The 17,850-nt window shown below is 38.5% G+C and overlaps 1 protein-coding gene across 7 annotated transcripts in view; it reads left to right on the top strand.

Moving 5' to 3' along the window:
- The window catches only part of FRY (FRY microtubule binding protein), a 217,415-nt gene that overhangs the window by 79,065 nt on the left and 120,500 nt on the right, over positions 1-17,850 (top strand). For all 7 annotated transcript variants that reach the window (XM_014965913.1, XM_014965912.1, XM_014965910.1 and 4 more), the window contains exon 2: positions 2,038-2,237. In XM_014965913.1, coding sequence (XP_014821399.1) covers positions 2,118-2,237 — 120 coding nt within the window. In that variant the 5' untranslated portion in view covers positions 2,038-2,117. The remainder of the gene's footprint in view (positions 1-2,037; positions 2,238-17,850) is intronic.

Genomic DNA, 17,850 nt, shown 5'->3' with positions numbered 1-17,850 from the left:
AAAGGATGGTTATGTTACACTTGCAGAATAATAGCTACACGAAGAAAAGCACTTCTATCTTGCATTACAGTCATATAGTGGACTTCTAAACTTTGATTTTTCTAAAGGAAAATGTGTTCTCTTTTCTCCGATGCGTCTTTTTTTATTTTTCAGTGCATAAATTAGGGGTCTGATTGTGCCACATCTTGAATACTCTCAGACAATAATGTAGTCTTTGGGATTTAGTTTTTTCATTTTTTTGCATCAATGAAGTGTTAAAATATTTGGGAAAGATCTAAGATCTCATTTATTCTTAAAACAATCTCATGTAATTAATAGCTGACAGTTACTTTCAGTAGTAGTTGAAATTCTGCTCCTCAAAAGGAAAGGCTGAAGACATTATATGTGCAGCATCAGTCACTGTAGTTCATTCTCTTTCTTCCTTTCTTTGCAATTTGGATGGAGCATACAATAGAACACCCTGGAATGCAATACTATGGGGAAATGTTATAATGCTATTAGTTCACAATATTTTCCACAGCTTGTATTGCATTAAAGACCTTCTGTCCCAATCACCAGCCGTGCTCAGGGGTGTTACAACACTTCTATTGCATTCGGGGTGGGTAATGGCTGGTCTTCCCAGTGTTACTTAGTTTGCTGCTTTGAAAGTCCCTGGCAAAGTGAACAGAGGCTTCTACCAGCACCTGCCTGGAGACCACACAGGACTTTTATTGCCAATAAGATCTAAGCCTGAGAATTTTGTTTCGGAAATTTTATCTGTAGAATGGTAATATTTGAATTAATGGGGGTTTGTTTCATAGTACTTCAATTTTATCTTTTTCTTGAGTTTCCCAGAAAAAACAGAAAGTAGAGCTAAGCCTAGTACATAATATCTTGATGTTGGTTATGGGGAATTCACAGAATCAAGGGGTAATTTAGATTGGAAGGGATCTCTGGAGGGCAATTAGTCCAACCTCTGCTCACCGACTAGAGAAGCTTTCTCAGGGCCTTGTCCAGTCAAGTGTCAGGTATCTCCAGGAGTGCAATTTCTGCTATATCTGTGGACAACCTGTACCTGTATTTGATCACCCCCTCACAGTGGAATTTTTTTCCATATATCTAATTGGAGTTTCCGACATTCCAACTAGTGTCTGTTACCTCTCGTTCTGTCACCACGCTCAAAGAAGAGTCTGGCCCCATCTTTCCTATAGCCCATTAGGTAGCTGAAGACTGCAATAAAATCTTAACTTAGCCTCCTCTTGTAAAGGTTGAACCAGTCCAGCACTCTCAGCCTGTACTCCCATAGCAAGTACGTAAGCCCCTGACCATCTTCATGGTCCTCCCTTGACCTTGTTCCAGAATAGCAGTGTCATTCTTGTTTGGGGGAGCCTACAACTGGACACAGTACTCCAGATGTGCTCTCTCAAGTGCCCAATGGGACTGTAGGGCTCGGTACTTTCAGAAAAAACTAATACATAATGAACATTTTTTGGCCATGAAAAACATTTCATGTCTGACTCTTCATGCAAGATTTATACTCATGAAGTGTCATTGTTTTTAAAGGAGTCATTCTTGATTGACCTGAGCATAAACGAGAGGAAAACCAGTCCTTTTATGACTCACCTTAGTCAAAAGTTCGGACTCCTGACTTTTGCAAGGATGGGTCAGTTTGAGTAGCAATAAATAATAAATTTGTTATTTGACAACTGAGCTGCAGATCAGGCCTACAAGATAAAGAATAAGGATGTTATTCAAACAGTTAGGTGTCAGCAAGTCTTACCAGGTAAATAAAAAAGAGGATTGGTGTGCACTGCGTAGTAAACACTACTCAATTATAATATAAAATTTCATCTTTGATTTATTCTTCCAGTCTACATTATGTAAATTTACATGTAACTATACCATGGATGTATTTATGTATTGTGTATTTCTTTTGATTATCGACTAGTATCGACTATTGATTATTCTCCAGTTTTGCTTTGACAGTGTAGTAGGCCAATGGAAAACTAAAGTCCTATTGAATTACTCACAAATAAATGTCTCTTCTCTACCTTTCAGCTTCTCCAGTTGGTAACGGATATATCAAGCCACCTGTCCCACCTGTTTCTGGTACACAGAGAGAAAAAGGACCTCCAGCCATGTTGCCTATCAACGTTGACCCAGACAGTAAACCAGGCGAATATGTCCTGAAGAGCTTGTTTGTTAACTTCACTACTCAGGCTGAACGCAAGATTCGCATCATCATGGCAGAACCTCTTGTGAGTAAAAAGAAACTCTAAGCATATATGTACTTTGCTTTGAATTTATTTTTAAACCAGGCTCGCTTGCCATGCAATGCAGAATATTTCGCTTGCAATCTGCGTTGGAGTTTGATAGTGTTTCCCAAACTGAAGATACGCTACTATGGCAATTAGGAGGTTGTAGGAGAGGACAGAGGTATGCGAGATATGCCAAAGGGGTGACATGAAAAGGAATGGGCATTTTATTTCTGTTTGCAATATGGGCATGTGTTAATGTGATTGAGAGGCAGAAGGGGAGACAGCCAGCACGGATTTCACAGACGGGAGAGTGGTCACTTGAGTTAAAATAGATGAGAAAATGCTGAAATATGATAAAAACAGTATTTCTGAGCATTACCAGTTTTCAGCTAAAATAGCACTGCTGGTTCTTGTTTTAGTTACGGTAGTACCTATTTTCCAGATGTGAAAAATCATGCAGCATTTGAAAAAGGAGCTACATTACAAGTTCTTGCACAGTCAATGATAAAGCCACCATTGTTTATATTTCAGGCAAATTTAATATACAAGTATGTCTGTAGCAAATTGCCTTATGTAACTGAACTTCTGGGAGTCTGCTGTTTTAACTTGAGACTACATTTTATGTACGTTCTTGTTGTTAGTTCTGTAACCTGTATTTTAGTTCTGACAAAATAAAAATAAAAAAAATAAAAGTAACCAGGAACCTGTATTTCTGAGCTGTCAGGGACTTTTTATAAAATCTAAGAACATCTTTGTTCTGTATAGAACAAAGCACTGTATAGAGTACTTAATTCAGTTTCTCATTTTCAGGTCTAGATATTCAAACTATAAACTTGATATTGTCATGATTCTGACGGCACCCAGTTAGTGTTATATCTTGATTTAGATTCAGAAGCATTTGATGCTTGGAAATTTTTTCCCGATTTTCATCTGAAACATCGGGTAGATGCAAGATGACAGAAATATCTTACATAATTTCGAAATAACACAAAAAAACCTAACAGGCATTAATATTTTGACAAAGATTCAGTTTGGTTTTCTTTCATGAGTCTCCTCCAAATTGCAAAAAGTAGAATAGCCTGATAGTCATAGTGTAAGTCCTTTAAAAAAAATGCCAGCAGCTATTTATTACCATCCAGTCTTCATGTGATCCACAGTGAACATCTTTAAAATTTTAAGGCAAAATGTGTTGTTAAGGCAAAATTACTTGACAAGATCGGGGAAATAACAAAAAGACCAGGACTGAGAACAGCATTTCCATGAGGCACCTCTGTTGCTCTAAGACTAATCTCTGCATTTTCATGTAATATTTCAGACATAGCTATGAACCAGTGACCCTGATTTATTCCCTTTTCACCTTGTGTTAAGATGATTTTGAGTTGCTGAGTGTTGACATATTATTTTTGTTGCTTTGTGAAACTATATCTGAATGTTGATCTTCTCTTATTACAGAGGTTGTTCAGTGAAATTTTATTTGGTATTGTTCAACATAGAATGTAAAAATATGACAAGAGACTGGAATGTCACCTTCTTGTCAACATTTTCAGAACATGTTTCTTACAGGGGTCTAACTGTGAGACACTGACAATAATTCAGTGACATACTCACATCTTATTACTGCTAATAGGATCTACGAGTCATGGCATGCTGCTATTTGAGGGTGACTGTGATAAATATGTAAGCAGGTTTTTGTAGACATTCAGTCAAAATGATCTTTAAATAATTGGATTGTAATGAAAGATGTGACAAGGAAAAATGGCAAAAGTTATTCTGGAATAATGGCTAAGAATTTAAGTCCACCCATTTTGTGGGAGAGCTGTTGGGTGTTTAGCAGCTTTGTTCCCACATTTCTGCTCTACTGACTAGAAATGTGACCAGCAAGTCCCAAGGATTTGCGAGACAAAGATTATAAATTAGTGGTGCAGAGCCACCCTTTGGCCTTTTTTCACAATAGGTAGCCAACTAGTGAGCTCTTTGAAGATTCTATTCTAATTAAACTCAAAAGTACCTCAAAGAAAATCAAAATTGCAAAGTGCTCTAACATTGAGATGTTTCTGGTTTGAATTCTCTTAAGTCACTACAAGATATGACAGTTTAATTTTATAATGAGTGATGAATACTTAAGATATCTTTTAGAGAAGCTGAACCGATCTGTTTATAATATAATTGCTTTAGCCTCTCTTTTATCATGAAGTCTAGCTCAGATTCAAGCTCTGAAGTTACTATGGGTTGAAATTAAAGGCTTACTGATGCATTTTTTTTATGTAAATATTTCTTTTCATACACACAATTTGCCTGCTTCTCCTTTCTGATTATCATTACTGTTGTTTCTATAGATTTTTCTCTCAGTTTCTTTGGGTTCCATATACCTGTTTGATATAAGATCCTTCTTTTGTGATGTACACAGAGCCCAGCTGTAAATGACAGTGTTCTGGCAGCTATGGTGGAAAACTGGGTTTGTGTCCTGCCATGAGCTGCTGAGCGTAGCAAGACACAAAAATTTTTTGCTATTTTCTAGGGCAACAGGGAAAGGCACAGCACCCACCCTGGCCTGCAGCCCCATGAAATCTCAGCTGGGGTAGGAAGATTCCAGGAGCAGAAAGAGCAGTGAGCAATGTCACCTACTCCTCCCACTGCCTTGGCTGTCAACCAACTCTGATTTGGCATTTTGGTTACTGGATCTGGCAGCAATCATCATAAAAAATCCCACTCCCCAGTTAATATGCTTTCTAGGCATGAATCTAATGTTGACTATCCACTGCTAAGTCTTTAACAAGTTAGAAGGGAAACCTGTTTTTTTTCCAGATATGAGTTTTTTTTTTACTTTGTCCGGAGAATATTTTACTTGGAATTTCAGGTCAATTTTTTTCACCCTTTTAGAGTCTCTGAGATATAACAAACATTCCAATGATTACATTAAGTTCACCATTATGTGGCTAATTTTTAATGATTAAACTACTCTACCCAGATTGTCAAATTATATTAATCCAAATTAAAGGTATTTGACAGCAGAATTAATTAAAAGGGATTTTCCAGTTTATAAAATTAAATTCACATAAAGGAAATGTAAATAATTTCTTCTTGATAACCTTTAATTCTTTTCTGAAAAAAATTGTTCTCCTTTGTAATGAATAGTAAGAATTTTTCCTGCAGACCTTTTTTCACAGCTGATTGCATTCATATTTACATTTTTATCAGTCTGTATTATAAATCTTCTTTGCATTACTTCACTCACAAACACAATTTGATATTTTATTACTGCTGACTTCTTTTCAAGCAGTGGTGACCTTAAAATGAAGCTAGAATGAGGAAGCCAGGGAAAGATTTTTGCCAGTTCAAATCATAAAAATCTGTTCACGTATATTAACACTGTAAGGAAAAAAACCCAGAAAATAGTTTCCTTTTTAGGATCGTTGATTATCACTTAGGGTAATAATTCATCCTGTGCATACTGATCAGGCTAATCTTTAAATACAGCATTCAGCAGTACTTACACACAGCTGTAGACATTGATAAAACATAGTGAGCTACAGGCATTGACAGTGGTTAATGGTTAATTTAGCTGTTGGTAAACTTTCATTATGCTTTTCTCCTGCAAGCATCTTCTTTTACTGAGCTTGTCTAAATTCAGGATCTCTCTGAATACTGAACTCAAGAACAGAATTTACTCATTATAGGATTAGGACTATAAGCATATTCATGTATTCTGTCTGTAACTTTCTCCCTTTATTAGGTAGGTATATCTGATCTTTGAGAAAAAAAAATATGAAGGCAGTGATGTGGTTGATACTAGTGTATTTATTAATTCTATTTCATTAGAAGCTCAAAGACATTGAAATATAGCCCTGTATCATCACAGAGCTGGTGACAACAGCCAAGCAGATGGTTAGGAAGACTTTGAAAGGGCAAGAATAATGTAAGTTTGCTTTTGTAAAGACAGACCAATCAACATGTATAGTGGCACTGCTGTCCAATTAGTTTTTGTCTAGGCTTCACTTTCTCTAGGCATTGCCGAAGAAATATGCTAAGGACACACTTGGGAGAAAAGGAAGTAGAAGGGGTTTTGGTTTTCAACCACTGGCCAGTGATAACTAGTAAGATTTATGCAGGCTGTAATAATACCAAGGAGTTTTATCTCACAGCTATAATGTAGAATTTTCTGGCTTACATGGACTAAAATTCCAGCTGCATCACATGAGGAATGACTCCTTTTTCTTCACCTATAATGAAACATATTAGCCTTACACATTTCTCACATCTGATGTCCTCATGAATAGTTTGGCACACATAGGAACTTCAGACCCCTGTTCATTCAGTGCACAGGCATGAATTACTGTCAGGAACTTGGAAAAGAGGAAAGGCAAACTGCCTTGCTCTGTTCTAATTATTCACTCATTATGTGTGTGCCCAAATAAACTGAAGACAACTTTATTTGAATAATCTTATGCAAGTACATATTGAATATGCTGTTCTTTTTTCCGATACAAAATTATCTTCCCTAGGAACTTTTTTCTGGAAATGCTACAAACTTGCCAGATTCCCATTGTCATCTGCCCCTATTTACCTCTGCATTGCTTTCTATCACTCAAAGATTAGGTTGCTAGTCATTAATATAATTGTTTTATTCCACTAGTGTTTGTGTAATAAACACTTATGGAATTCTGTAAAAAATCAAAATTCTGTAAAACATCAAAATTGTGTAAGACGTGGGCAGTCCATCCCAACCCTAAGGATTTCATAGTTTCTAATATTATAATTCTAAATCTAACATATCATAACTCTTTATTTCTACTGTATTCATTATTTAGTATTTAAATCATGTATTAGTGGATTAATTATTTTACATCCAGTTGTGACAAATATCATGTAGGACATTGAGAATAATTATCTATTATTGCAATAGTTGTCGTTGAAGTACTTAAGATAGTTCTTGATGACATTCTGTCTCACTTTATTATACTGTGCTGTGGACTGTCCTCTCACCTATTCATAAGAAAGTAAAGCATTTACACACCATCTTACTTTAGCTACTCGGTATGTAACCTGAACATACTGTCCTTTTATTGTATGGAGCCCCACGTTCAGTGGCTTGTTGAATGGGGCAGATCTGTGTCTGTCAGTCATAGGACAGTCTGGAGGACTGAAGACAGGCAGTGTCTTCAGGAGAATGCCCCATCTTCTTGTGCTCCCAGCAGGTCTCAGCTCAGCAGTTTCTTTCATGCAGGTCATTGGCTGCATCATGGGTCAATTTTTCAGGCTAACCATTGGTCTCAGTGTTTTGTTCAACTCCCAGACATATCTAAGGGCTAAGCTTGACTTCTGTGTGGATTGTCCCCTTGGTTCTGTTTCCTTTTACTTACTTCCCAGCAGCTAACTTCTTCATTTCAAGAAACCAGTTCAGCAAAGCAATGGTCTCAGCTTTCACTCTCCCCTCCTTATTGGCTTTTGTTGGAACTTCACTGACTCTCCAAGTACAGTCCAGTCTTACCAAAATCCTCCTCACGTACCCCAGCTCTGCCCAAAGCCCAAGTTGGGCCAGATCAGCTTGTTCTTTCTCCTAGCAAAGATGGAGGCAGCTAAGCTTGGGAGGTACTATCTGTGAAATAAGTAAGTTCTGCTGATGTAATCAAAGGATGTCAAGGTAGAAAAATACAGGAAAAATCAAGTTTCTATAGTGAAGGTGGAGGCCATCAAATGTAGCAAAGACAACTCCGAGTATAAAGAGCCTTCACTTCCCCTTCCACTCGTCACCTCAGGAATAATATCCCCCTCTAGTTATCTCACTATACATCTCAGGTGGAGATCTGTAGCAGAAGCCAAGCACTGGACAGTGTAGAGTGGTAATCCTTCTAGGGTGGCTAATCATGAATCTCAGGACAGTTACTTTCCTGAAAGACCTAGAAAGATCTGCGTGGTTTGGTCAGTGGCCACAGATGAAGTATCTTCTATGTAGTGCAGGGAGACATATTGTGGAATTGAAACACAAGAGTAGAGGGAAAAGAGTATTAACTACACTGTTTGAAAAATAGGAAGAGACAAATGGAGGGTTTCAGAAGTAATCATGGGTAGTTAAGGAGGATGGAGACAGGATGCAGCCCAGGTCAGATTCCAGCTTCCATTTCTGGTAGAGGAAAAAAGTACATGCCATTCTAGCAACCAGGAAAAAAGAGGGCATATTTATGCATAGCCATTGGCATAGTCATTTGCAGGAAGATACATGCCCGTAAAAACACTCCTACATTTCAGGGCCAGGCAATGTCCACAGGAGCTTTTTCAGTGATCTCGTGGTTTCCATGGCTGAGCTTTAGGGGAGAACGGTGTTTGAGGCTTCAGATGTCAGATGCTTACTGTCCCTGGGCCTTACTACCACATGGATATAGTTAGAGGACAGTCAATGGTGCATACGATGGTTCAAATCGCTAAGAGGATTTAACATTGGAAGGCAGATTCAGTCCAAGGTCGCTGAGACTGTCACACTATATCACGTGTTGGCCGATGCTTGCAAATATAGCACAGAACCTACCACATGCCCCTAATCACATTTTTATGTCTTTTAAGGATATTGAAGGACTGAGTGAAAATCAAGTATGTACTTTGATAGTGTTCTTGCTAGATAGTAGCAATTAATTAAAGAGGTATCTTTCCATACTTTTGCAACAGCTTCATCCTTTGCGTGCTTTCAGTGTCATGTTTGAAGTCAGTGGGATACTGCTTCATCAGGATTGCTGTGTGTTTTTAAGTTTAAATTTGTGCTCTTTTCCGGGCTTGAGTCTGGCATGGTACAGTTTACACATCAGACAGCTTGAATTATGCCATATTTGATCCTGCATATCTGCTGGCATGACAAATACGAGAAAAACTTAAATACTTCACGTAGCTACCTTCCCAATTTGGAAATCCACGCACTAAGTTCTTGTTTCCTTAACTGGGCATGCAGTACTGGTGGAGACTATGGCTTTCTTGGCCATTGTACTTGTAGCAGAAGAACAGTGGAGGCTGATGTTAGCTCTGCAAGGGCACCCAGGCATCCTCCTTGAATGTCTGCCAGATCAGTATCAGTAACCAGGAGAAAAAGGCTGCAGATCAGGTCACCTGGGGACACATCTTTTATGGTACAGCTACAGCCTTTGAGATAAATACGTAGCCGAGAAAGCCCTAAATAAACAAAGTTTCAAGAAAACTAACTACTGACAGTCATGTGACTGAGTTCACTTTAAAAATATACCTTTCCTTGTCTATTGGTCTATTCTATGAAAATAAACGTATCGTTAATGACATTAAGTAGGTACCTGACGTTAAAGCAGCAGTGGCTGTGAGGCAGCAGACCATGGCTGGGGTCGGTAGCTGTCGTGTATTATCCCCAGCTGTCTGAGGGTTAAGTGAAACATGGTTCCTGGTTGTAGAGCTCTCAGCTGTGCCTGGGGCAGCCCTGCAATTACAACTCTAAATTTATTCAAATCAACTGATAAGGGTTTCCTATAGCTTTGATTAAATTAGGTCATATTATTCTGAATGGGTAACCAGCTGGTCAGGGCCCTGAGGGCACTAATAAGCCTTAATGGCCTCCTCTGAGTGCCTGCCCACTGCCTGGGACCCCATTCTAGGTGCTGGGGCCATCAGTCCCTGCCACAGTACCACCACCACCATACAGGGCTGATCTCCAGCTCCCCACAAGCCTTCCCACCCGTGGGCCCTGCTCAGTCAGGCCCACCTGTGGGCCTGCATCCTGGCCTGGCTCCTGGCTGGGGCAGGGGGACCAGCCCTGGCTGCCATGCCCAGCCCTGCTGTCCCCGTGGGGAGCCCTGGTCATGGCTGGCCCTTCTGAGCCCTGGCACCAGCAAAGCCATGGAAGCACCTCAGCAGCTCACCTTGATGTAACTGAAGCACATCCTGCTTAGCGCATGAAGGGTAAGGTACTGGGAACAGAGGGGATTCATGGGCAGTTCTGTATCAGAAACAACTGCAGGTCTCTCCCATGCAGCCATGTCTCGGTAGGCGGTAGCAGGTAGGATAGCTGTCCTGCCTGGCCACAGGGTATTCTGGATGTCTGCATCCAGAGGGCCTTTCTGTGTTTTACTCTGCTGTACCTTTTAGTAGAGGTCTGGTGCCAGTTCTGTATTTTCATTCCCAAGGCTCGCAAATGTGGGAAACTTGCCCACCCATCCTGACCTCCCTGTTTTTATAGCATTTTACCAGTTCCCTATGAATGTACTAACAGAAGGAACCTCATCCACTGCTGGGAACGCGGAGGTTCCCTAAATCCCCATAGTATTACACTTGCCACGGGCAGGAGGTTTGACTAAAGGTGAGGACAGCACTCTCATAATCAATCTGAGAATGTGATGAGCTCAAGGAAAGCTGCACATCCCCTATTCTATGCAGGAAAAAAAGCTTTCTCCATGCGTCTATCATGTCCTTCTTGCACAGAAGAAATTCCTTTGCTCATAATAAATTAGTTGGTGTAAAACTCTTTGCATATAGGATTGAAGTGTCAGTCAACTTCTCTGTTTAGGAAACAAAGATGTACCAAATGACCAGGGTGTGTCAAGGTCAGGAAGAGCATGCTCTCACCCTCTTCGCCAGCTCTCAGAAGTATTGTCAGAGATAGAGAGGAGGGAACAGTACTGCAGAAGTTACAAACTTTTGACTGTAATGACTTTGTCTCCTAAATCTATTTAATTTACCAGTGGATTTTTCAGTGTTTCAATTTTACAGAAGCCTGCTGTCAACAAAAACCTTCTCTTCGTAGAAGTGATATTATCACTCCCTACAACTACTTGAAAGGAGGTGGTAGCGAGGCAGTGGTTGGTCTCTTGTCCCAAGTACCAGGCGGTAGGACAAGAGGGAATGGACTCAAGTTGCACCAGGGGAGGTTCAGATTGGATATTAGAAAAAATTTTTACACTGAAAGGATTATTAAGCATTGGAATGGGCTGCCCAGGGAAGTGGTTGAGGCACCATTCCTGGCTGTATTTAAAAGACAGGTAGACATAGTGCGTAGAGACATGGTTTAGTGATGGATTTTTATCAGAGTGAGGTTGATGGTTGGACTAGATGATATTAAAGGTCCCTTCCAATGTAGACAATTCTATGAATGTATGATTCTATGCATACCCCTGAATATTTTTTTAAAAATACATATATTGTCAGATGAAGAGTGCTTCGCTGAACCACCTCATTAAACAGCTGGAGCAAGGCTTTGAATAGCTCTTTTCATGCAAAGGTCTTAACATGGATGTGGAAGTCCAGATCTCCATAGTCTGTTGTTCTTCGAATGCTAAAAATAAGTTTCATACAAATCACTGTATCAAATGCTTTTTCAGAGCATCATGTTTATTCCAGTCGCACAGTCTCATAGATGAAAGACGTTGGACTCTGATATGGCACCTCGTCACAGCACTCCTGACTGAAGCCTTCTACAAAGTATCATTAATTATTAAAGTATGACTTCAGAAAGCCTTCTTCCTGGCTTCATGTTGAGAGCAAGGTGGAAATAGCATTTTTATGGATCATTAGCATCACATAAGCAAAAAAATCTGTAATTTTTTTGTGTGTCTTGCTGCACTCAGGCTTTGCAATGTAATAGCCGTGTTGTTTTCCAACTCCGCAACAGTTTATTACTGCTGCTTTCTATAACAGGCTTTTCTCATTTCATTAATACCAGTTTAGTTAGTTTAGCAATGACTGACTGAGGATGGCTTGGAGTTTTTTTGAATATTCAAATTTACAGCCAAATACCAGTTAGACAATTACTCTTTTAGGAGTGATAAGTCACTGAATCTGTAATAGTTGATTATAGGTACAGACATCGGGAATATTGATAGCATGAAACTTAACCCTTATAATTCATTGGTTAGATTTGGGACTGCTAATAAACTCAATCCTGTACCTAAAATTCAGTTAGTAGTGCCTTAGTTAATCCATTATATTAAATTCATAGTACTTCCCCAAGCTGTACATCATGGTCCTTCATGAATTTTCATCATAATCAAGGATGCCATTATGACTTGATAATAATCTTTACCTCAGCAGAGAATTTGCCTCAACAAGTTAGGTTCCAGTTAACAAAATTTTATCTTCTTACACTGAGGACTTTTAAGTCAGATTCAGTCTACTAACACAGGTCTATGATGGATTTACGGTGTCAACATTGTGCCCGGACTTCATTTCCAGATACTCTTTTTAAATTTATCAAACTTGCAGGTTGGAAATTTCACCTCTTTTTCTGTGCAGTGTAGTATTGGAGTAATTCAAATCAGGGAAAACGAAGGAAAGTATTGTGGTACTAGCCCAGACCTTACAACTTGTATGTGTTCAAGACAAGATTTTGATGTGTTCATTTAATTACAGTTTTAAAAATAATTCCTATGAACACAGAACTCTGAAAATAAACAGCCAATACAGTTTTCTTTCTTGCTTGTGCTAGAATCTACCTCAAATTTCAGTGCAGTCATCCGTAGTACTTTTTTCAACTTTGCAGATTTTACAAAAGCATGTATTTAAAATACTTCCACTGGCAACCATCAGCTTATTTGGGTTTAAAATACCTTAGTAAAAGGAATTATTTTACTTCCTACCTCCAAGAAAGCACATTACTTCACAATGGAAAAATATTAAAGAAGATATAAATGCTGAGAGCAGTAGGGTTTGTTTGGGGTTTGTTGGGTTTTTTTGCAGTTACCTGTATATTTTTAACAGCACTAAAACTTTGGTTTAAGTTTGTGCCCATGTATTGTGAACACTGGGTTGACGGCATGTCTGGGAATTTTTTTACTGATCAGGTGAGAGTATCAGAGTTCTTAAGTTGCTTGCTCAAGGTAGGTGAGGGAAAGATTTTTTGTGAGGTTTTTTTCTTAAGTTCCATGTTATTTTGGGAAAGTTGCAGTGCTGATTTTTGCACTCGGCATCTAATAACTTAGAAAGCAATCTCTAATTTAGTGGGTTTGCTGCTCTCTTCAGTCTGCTTGGAATTTACATCTGTGTAGCATTAGTACTGAAATTAATTTGCTGTTTCTTTGGCTTGTTTGGCCTTTTTTTCTGATATATCAGTTACTTCAGATTAAACATTCTCATGAACAAAATTTCTGAGTGTCCGCATTTTAAGTGTTGGTAGATATCACAGGTAAAAAAATGCCTTTTGCAGAGATTGTGATAATCAGACAAAAATTAGACTGTAATACCTGGTATGATGACATAAACTATCACCAATTCAGAACAATACATGACATGGATGCCTAAGAGGCAAGAGTCAGAGCCAGTGAGTGAAATTCTGTACTTGAAGCTGAACTGGTGTTTTCTTACATAGTTTTGTATTCAGCAGTACTGGGCGCATCTTTTTCCACGTGAACGAAACAGAAGAGCTCTTATAAAGAAAAGAGCAATTGCATGAAGAAAGAACAGACTGAGCACTACTGAGCCGGTCTTCTAAACATGCACCTTTCATTATTTTTATGCAATAATTGTAATGAGAAACAGGTTTTTGACCTGAGTTTGCTGAAATAAAAATTTATGGGAGATGTAGAATATATATATATATGTTTCACAGACACTTGAAATATGCTTTTTTTTCTCCATATGAAATACCATGTACAATTAGCATTTCTTTTTTACTTAATTTTGAAAAGTTACATGAAGTTCATCAGAGTTTTCTTTAACTTTTTTGGAGTCTGTAATTTTGTCTTATGCAGAGTTGTGGTGTTTTCTTGAAGCTGTCTTTTTTTATTGTGCTTGCACTTAGAACTTCCTTTTGGTGTATGCGTAGAATTTCAAAGATTAATACAGGAAATCCCCTTTTCTGTTTATTTTACTGTCTGTGTACCGTGGTCACTGACACAGTCTCTTAGAAGAGGCATCTAGCAGTTAATTGGTGCTGAGCAGAGCAACAAGAGGAATCAAAGATTCTGTTTTCATCCACTGAACTGGCAATTTTTATTTTTATACAGGAGGACCTGCTGACTTGCAAAGAATGGTTGTGAAAACAGGACACTAATTGCCTGTTTCATAGAAGTTCCAGGTGGGAGACATTTAGGAGACTATCAGAGTAAACAGATTGTGCTTTTGAGTCAAAAACCTTGGCTCTCTTAATTGCTTAGGTATAAATTAACTAGGCTTACTGGGAGGGAGGAATTTCTAAAGAGTAAAAAGGTGAATGAGACTGTTCTATCTGATTTTGAGAGGGCAAATCAGAAGTACTTGCAAATTCAGCTGCTGCATGCAAGATCCTTGGGAGGGAGGAGGCAGGAGCACACAGCTGAAATGGAGGCAGGGACCAGACAGACAAACTGTCCCTTTCAGAGGCAAAGGGCTGGTAGGTCAGTGGCTGCTCCCCTGTGGAATAAAATTTTGCATTCCCAGTCTTCAGAAGTGAATTGGTGTCGTGGCATTTTCTCATAGATTATACAGATAATGGTCTACAGACCACACCAGCACAAGATTGGCAGCATTATGTTTTCAAATCTTTGTACGAATTAACCAATGGCAAAATTAAAAATTGACCATGTTTGATCCAGCTATTTTTGGAGCTATTTTTTTCCTATAAAACACCACCTTCCTTTCCTGCTGAAAAGAATATCATACAAAGACGTTCAGTTTCTTTTGGGCCTTATATGATAGTGTAACCTTAAGCAGGAAAGAATTACAGTTATATATTTTTTGGTTCTTAAGATTGTGCTTACATGCATTTTATATATATATATCTATATCTATTAGCTGTAATAGTTGCATGTGGTCCATGTCTAGTCCATTTTATGTGGAAAGGTCCATTCTATTTCTCTTTCCTTGTGGTAACTCTTCCACCCCAGCAGACAACTTGGGAAAGTATGTCTGGCTGCTTTTTAGCATTGCAGTGCAAAAGCTCCATTTTGTATCAAAATATCCTTGCATCCTCCATGCTCTTACAAAAAGATGGTTTTATCTCAGTCTGTAATACAGTACCCAGTCATAGTTCAGTAGGAACAATGTGCCTAATGGTTGCTGAGGTTAGAAATGACTTAAAGGGGCATTATATATCATAACATAGTGAAGCTTAATGGGCACTACAACATCCTTTTGTTTTCATGTTTCCATGAACAGTCAGTTCTGTGACAGGTGGCAGAGGAAAGCTATTCCTGTGTAAATTTACCCAATTACATTTGTGTAGCAGCCCTGAAAAAGAGTTAATATATTAACCATTAAAAGTAGCTGACAGTCTTTGGAGAAATGTTTTAATGTGCCTCTGTGAAGAGGGGGTTTGACTCATATGTTATTTTTTAGATAAATTGTCAATATTTCATTAATGCATGCAAATGTGATAAAATATACATTTGCATTGCACATTCAACATATTCTATTTTATTCTATTCTATTAATGTTTTGACATTAGGAATGAGGCAGAGGAAGTAAATTAATTTTTAGGTGAGCATTTTGTTTTGTAAGCATTGGTGATGCAAAAAGTTTAGATTGTTTTATTGAAAAATGTTCGTTTCAAACATTAAATGCAAAATTGTTTTTGCTGATCTTTTCTGCTTATCTCTAACATGTATTCAATCGTGGGAGTTTCCAGTATTAACAGAGTATACAATTGAAGGTAGCACTTCAAACAAGAAATAAGGATGTTTAACTTGGTGATTAATAATGGAAATGTTATTATTGAGAATCCATTCTTCTGAAATTTTTTGATGTTTTTTATAGCCCAGAAAGCTATGAGCTCTTTCAGATTAATCAAAACTTTCTTTATTCATATTTTGTGGTTGTAGGCTTTGGCTCCAAATTCAGCCTACCTATTCATCCAAGATTTGGAAGACATTTCTGTAGAATGTATTATAGCTACAGAGACTCAGAGTCAACTCATAATATGAAAGGGCCTCTTTGCCATTTCTGAATTGGGTGGGCAAGAAAATAAATAAAAATAAAATAGTGCCTTGAGGCTGGAAAATATTTTTAAGATTTCTAAAAAACTTTTAAATAACTGTATCTCCAGAGTAAATAGACTGCTATGGAATCTATTACTCAGAGGAAATTTCACTTTATTATCCTTTTTAACCTTGTCTTTGCCAGCCATGAACCTTCGGTATATAATGAAAACATCTACCCTTGAGTATAAATATATTTTAAATAGCAGCTGCCATAACAATGTTCTTGAAAATACTGCATAAAATGAAATGGCAAGATTTGTAAGGATATTATAACTAAGTGGTATAGAATAGGCAAGTTGCTTACAGTAGATGAGAAGAAATTATCTGTTCCATAAAGAAAAAATGCTGTTTTCAAAGGACACTTGAAGCACCTGCATGTAGTTGAGCTGTCTTTGAATTTACTTAGCAGTGTCTTCCTGACGTGGTCACTTGTAACACTCATCATGCAAGCAGTCATCCTTTTCTATTTTCATAGAATCATAGAATGGTTTGGGTTGGAAGGGACTTGGTTGCATGGCCTGTGAACCATTTCTTTAGGTGAATGTACCACGGTTTGGGAAACCCTGGTCTGGTTGCCTGAAAGAGGGCAAGAGATGGGTTGTATGGCCTTGTCAAAGGGATCTTCACTAAGTTAGAAACAGTCCTGGCGGAACATTGTCATTGGAGACTGAAGTATTTGTGAGGTGTGTGTGTTTCCAGAGATAGGCAACAGGTGATTGGATCATTTTCAGGACTTCAGTTCCAGACCTGGATTCCCAGAGCAAATTTTTTCTCATTGAGATGTGTCCACCTTACAGATAAGCATGTAATGAGAAGTCCCACACCTCATTTCTGCCTGAAAACACTGAATGCATTGCTGCAGGATTCTAGGTACTACTCTGAAAGCCAAGCACTGCGGTGTCGGGCACTGGAACACAAAGTTTCTGGATGCCAAAGCCCTTTTTATTGAAACAGACCTTAAGAAATGTCTCTGTGGTAATACAAGCTTTCTGCAACAGAATCAGCAATTTTTAATTAAAAAAAACGATTGTGTGTTTGGTGCTTTTTGCCCTAACCTGCACATTTTCAGGACACTGATTTGTCCAGGACCCATGAAAACTTAAGAATCTTTTAAATAAATTGAACTGTATTTTTGAAAGATTCTCTGCTGTCCTTTTCAGTGTGTGGCAATAGACAAAAGAAGTGTTGTCCTCCCAGGAGACACAGCTAGGTAGGGTAGCACCGAGTCACTGATTGAGGAGGAGGACAGCGGGTGGGGTGGTGTTTGGTGTCTGTTTCTGGGCTACAAGTTTTTACCCTGTCTGTTTGTTACCAATAGTCTGTCATAAAGCTCTAATTAATAGTTGTTGTGCCCTTAATGTAATGTGGAGGAGTCACTCCAGACGTTAGAGAGAACAATGAAAAATATTGATGACTGTCCTGAATAAATGACTCAGTAGAAAACATTTTGTTGATTTTTCTATTTGGTAGGTAGTCAGGGGATACTGCAATCACCCTGCAGCCAGCCTCCTCGCCAGCTGGCATTACAAGTGGATCAGCATAATTAATTTCAAAATCGGTCAGCAGATTATACTGTACAACATTTTCTCTGGAGAGAAACATTAAATAATATAAATCTTTGGACCACCTCAAGTCTTTCCATTCCATTATCTCGGCAGCTTTACAGATTTCTTTGTTTTGCATCTCGCATCCCCTGGCAGTGATGGTATTTTGCCTGATAC

This window comes from Calidris pugnax, unplaced genomic scaffold (genome assembly GCF_001431845.1).
Source record: "Calidris pugnax isolate Ruff unplaced genomic scaffold, ASM143184v1 scaffold20, whole genome shotgun sequence".
In the NCBI taxonomy this organism is placed as follows: Eukaryota; Metazoa; Chordata; class Aves; order Charadriiformes; family Scolopacidae; genus Calidris; species Calidris pugnax.
This window is presented reverse-complemented; position numbering and strand designations above follow the sequence as displayed.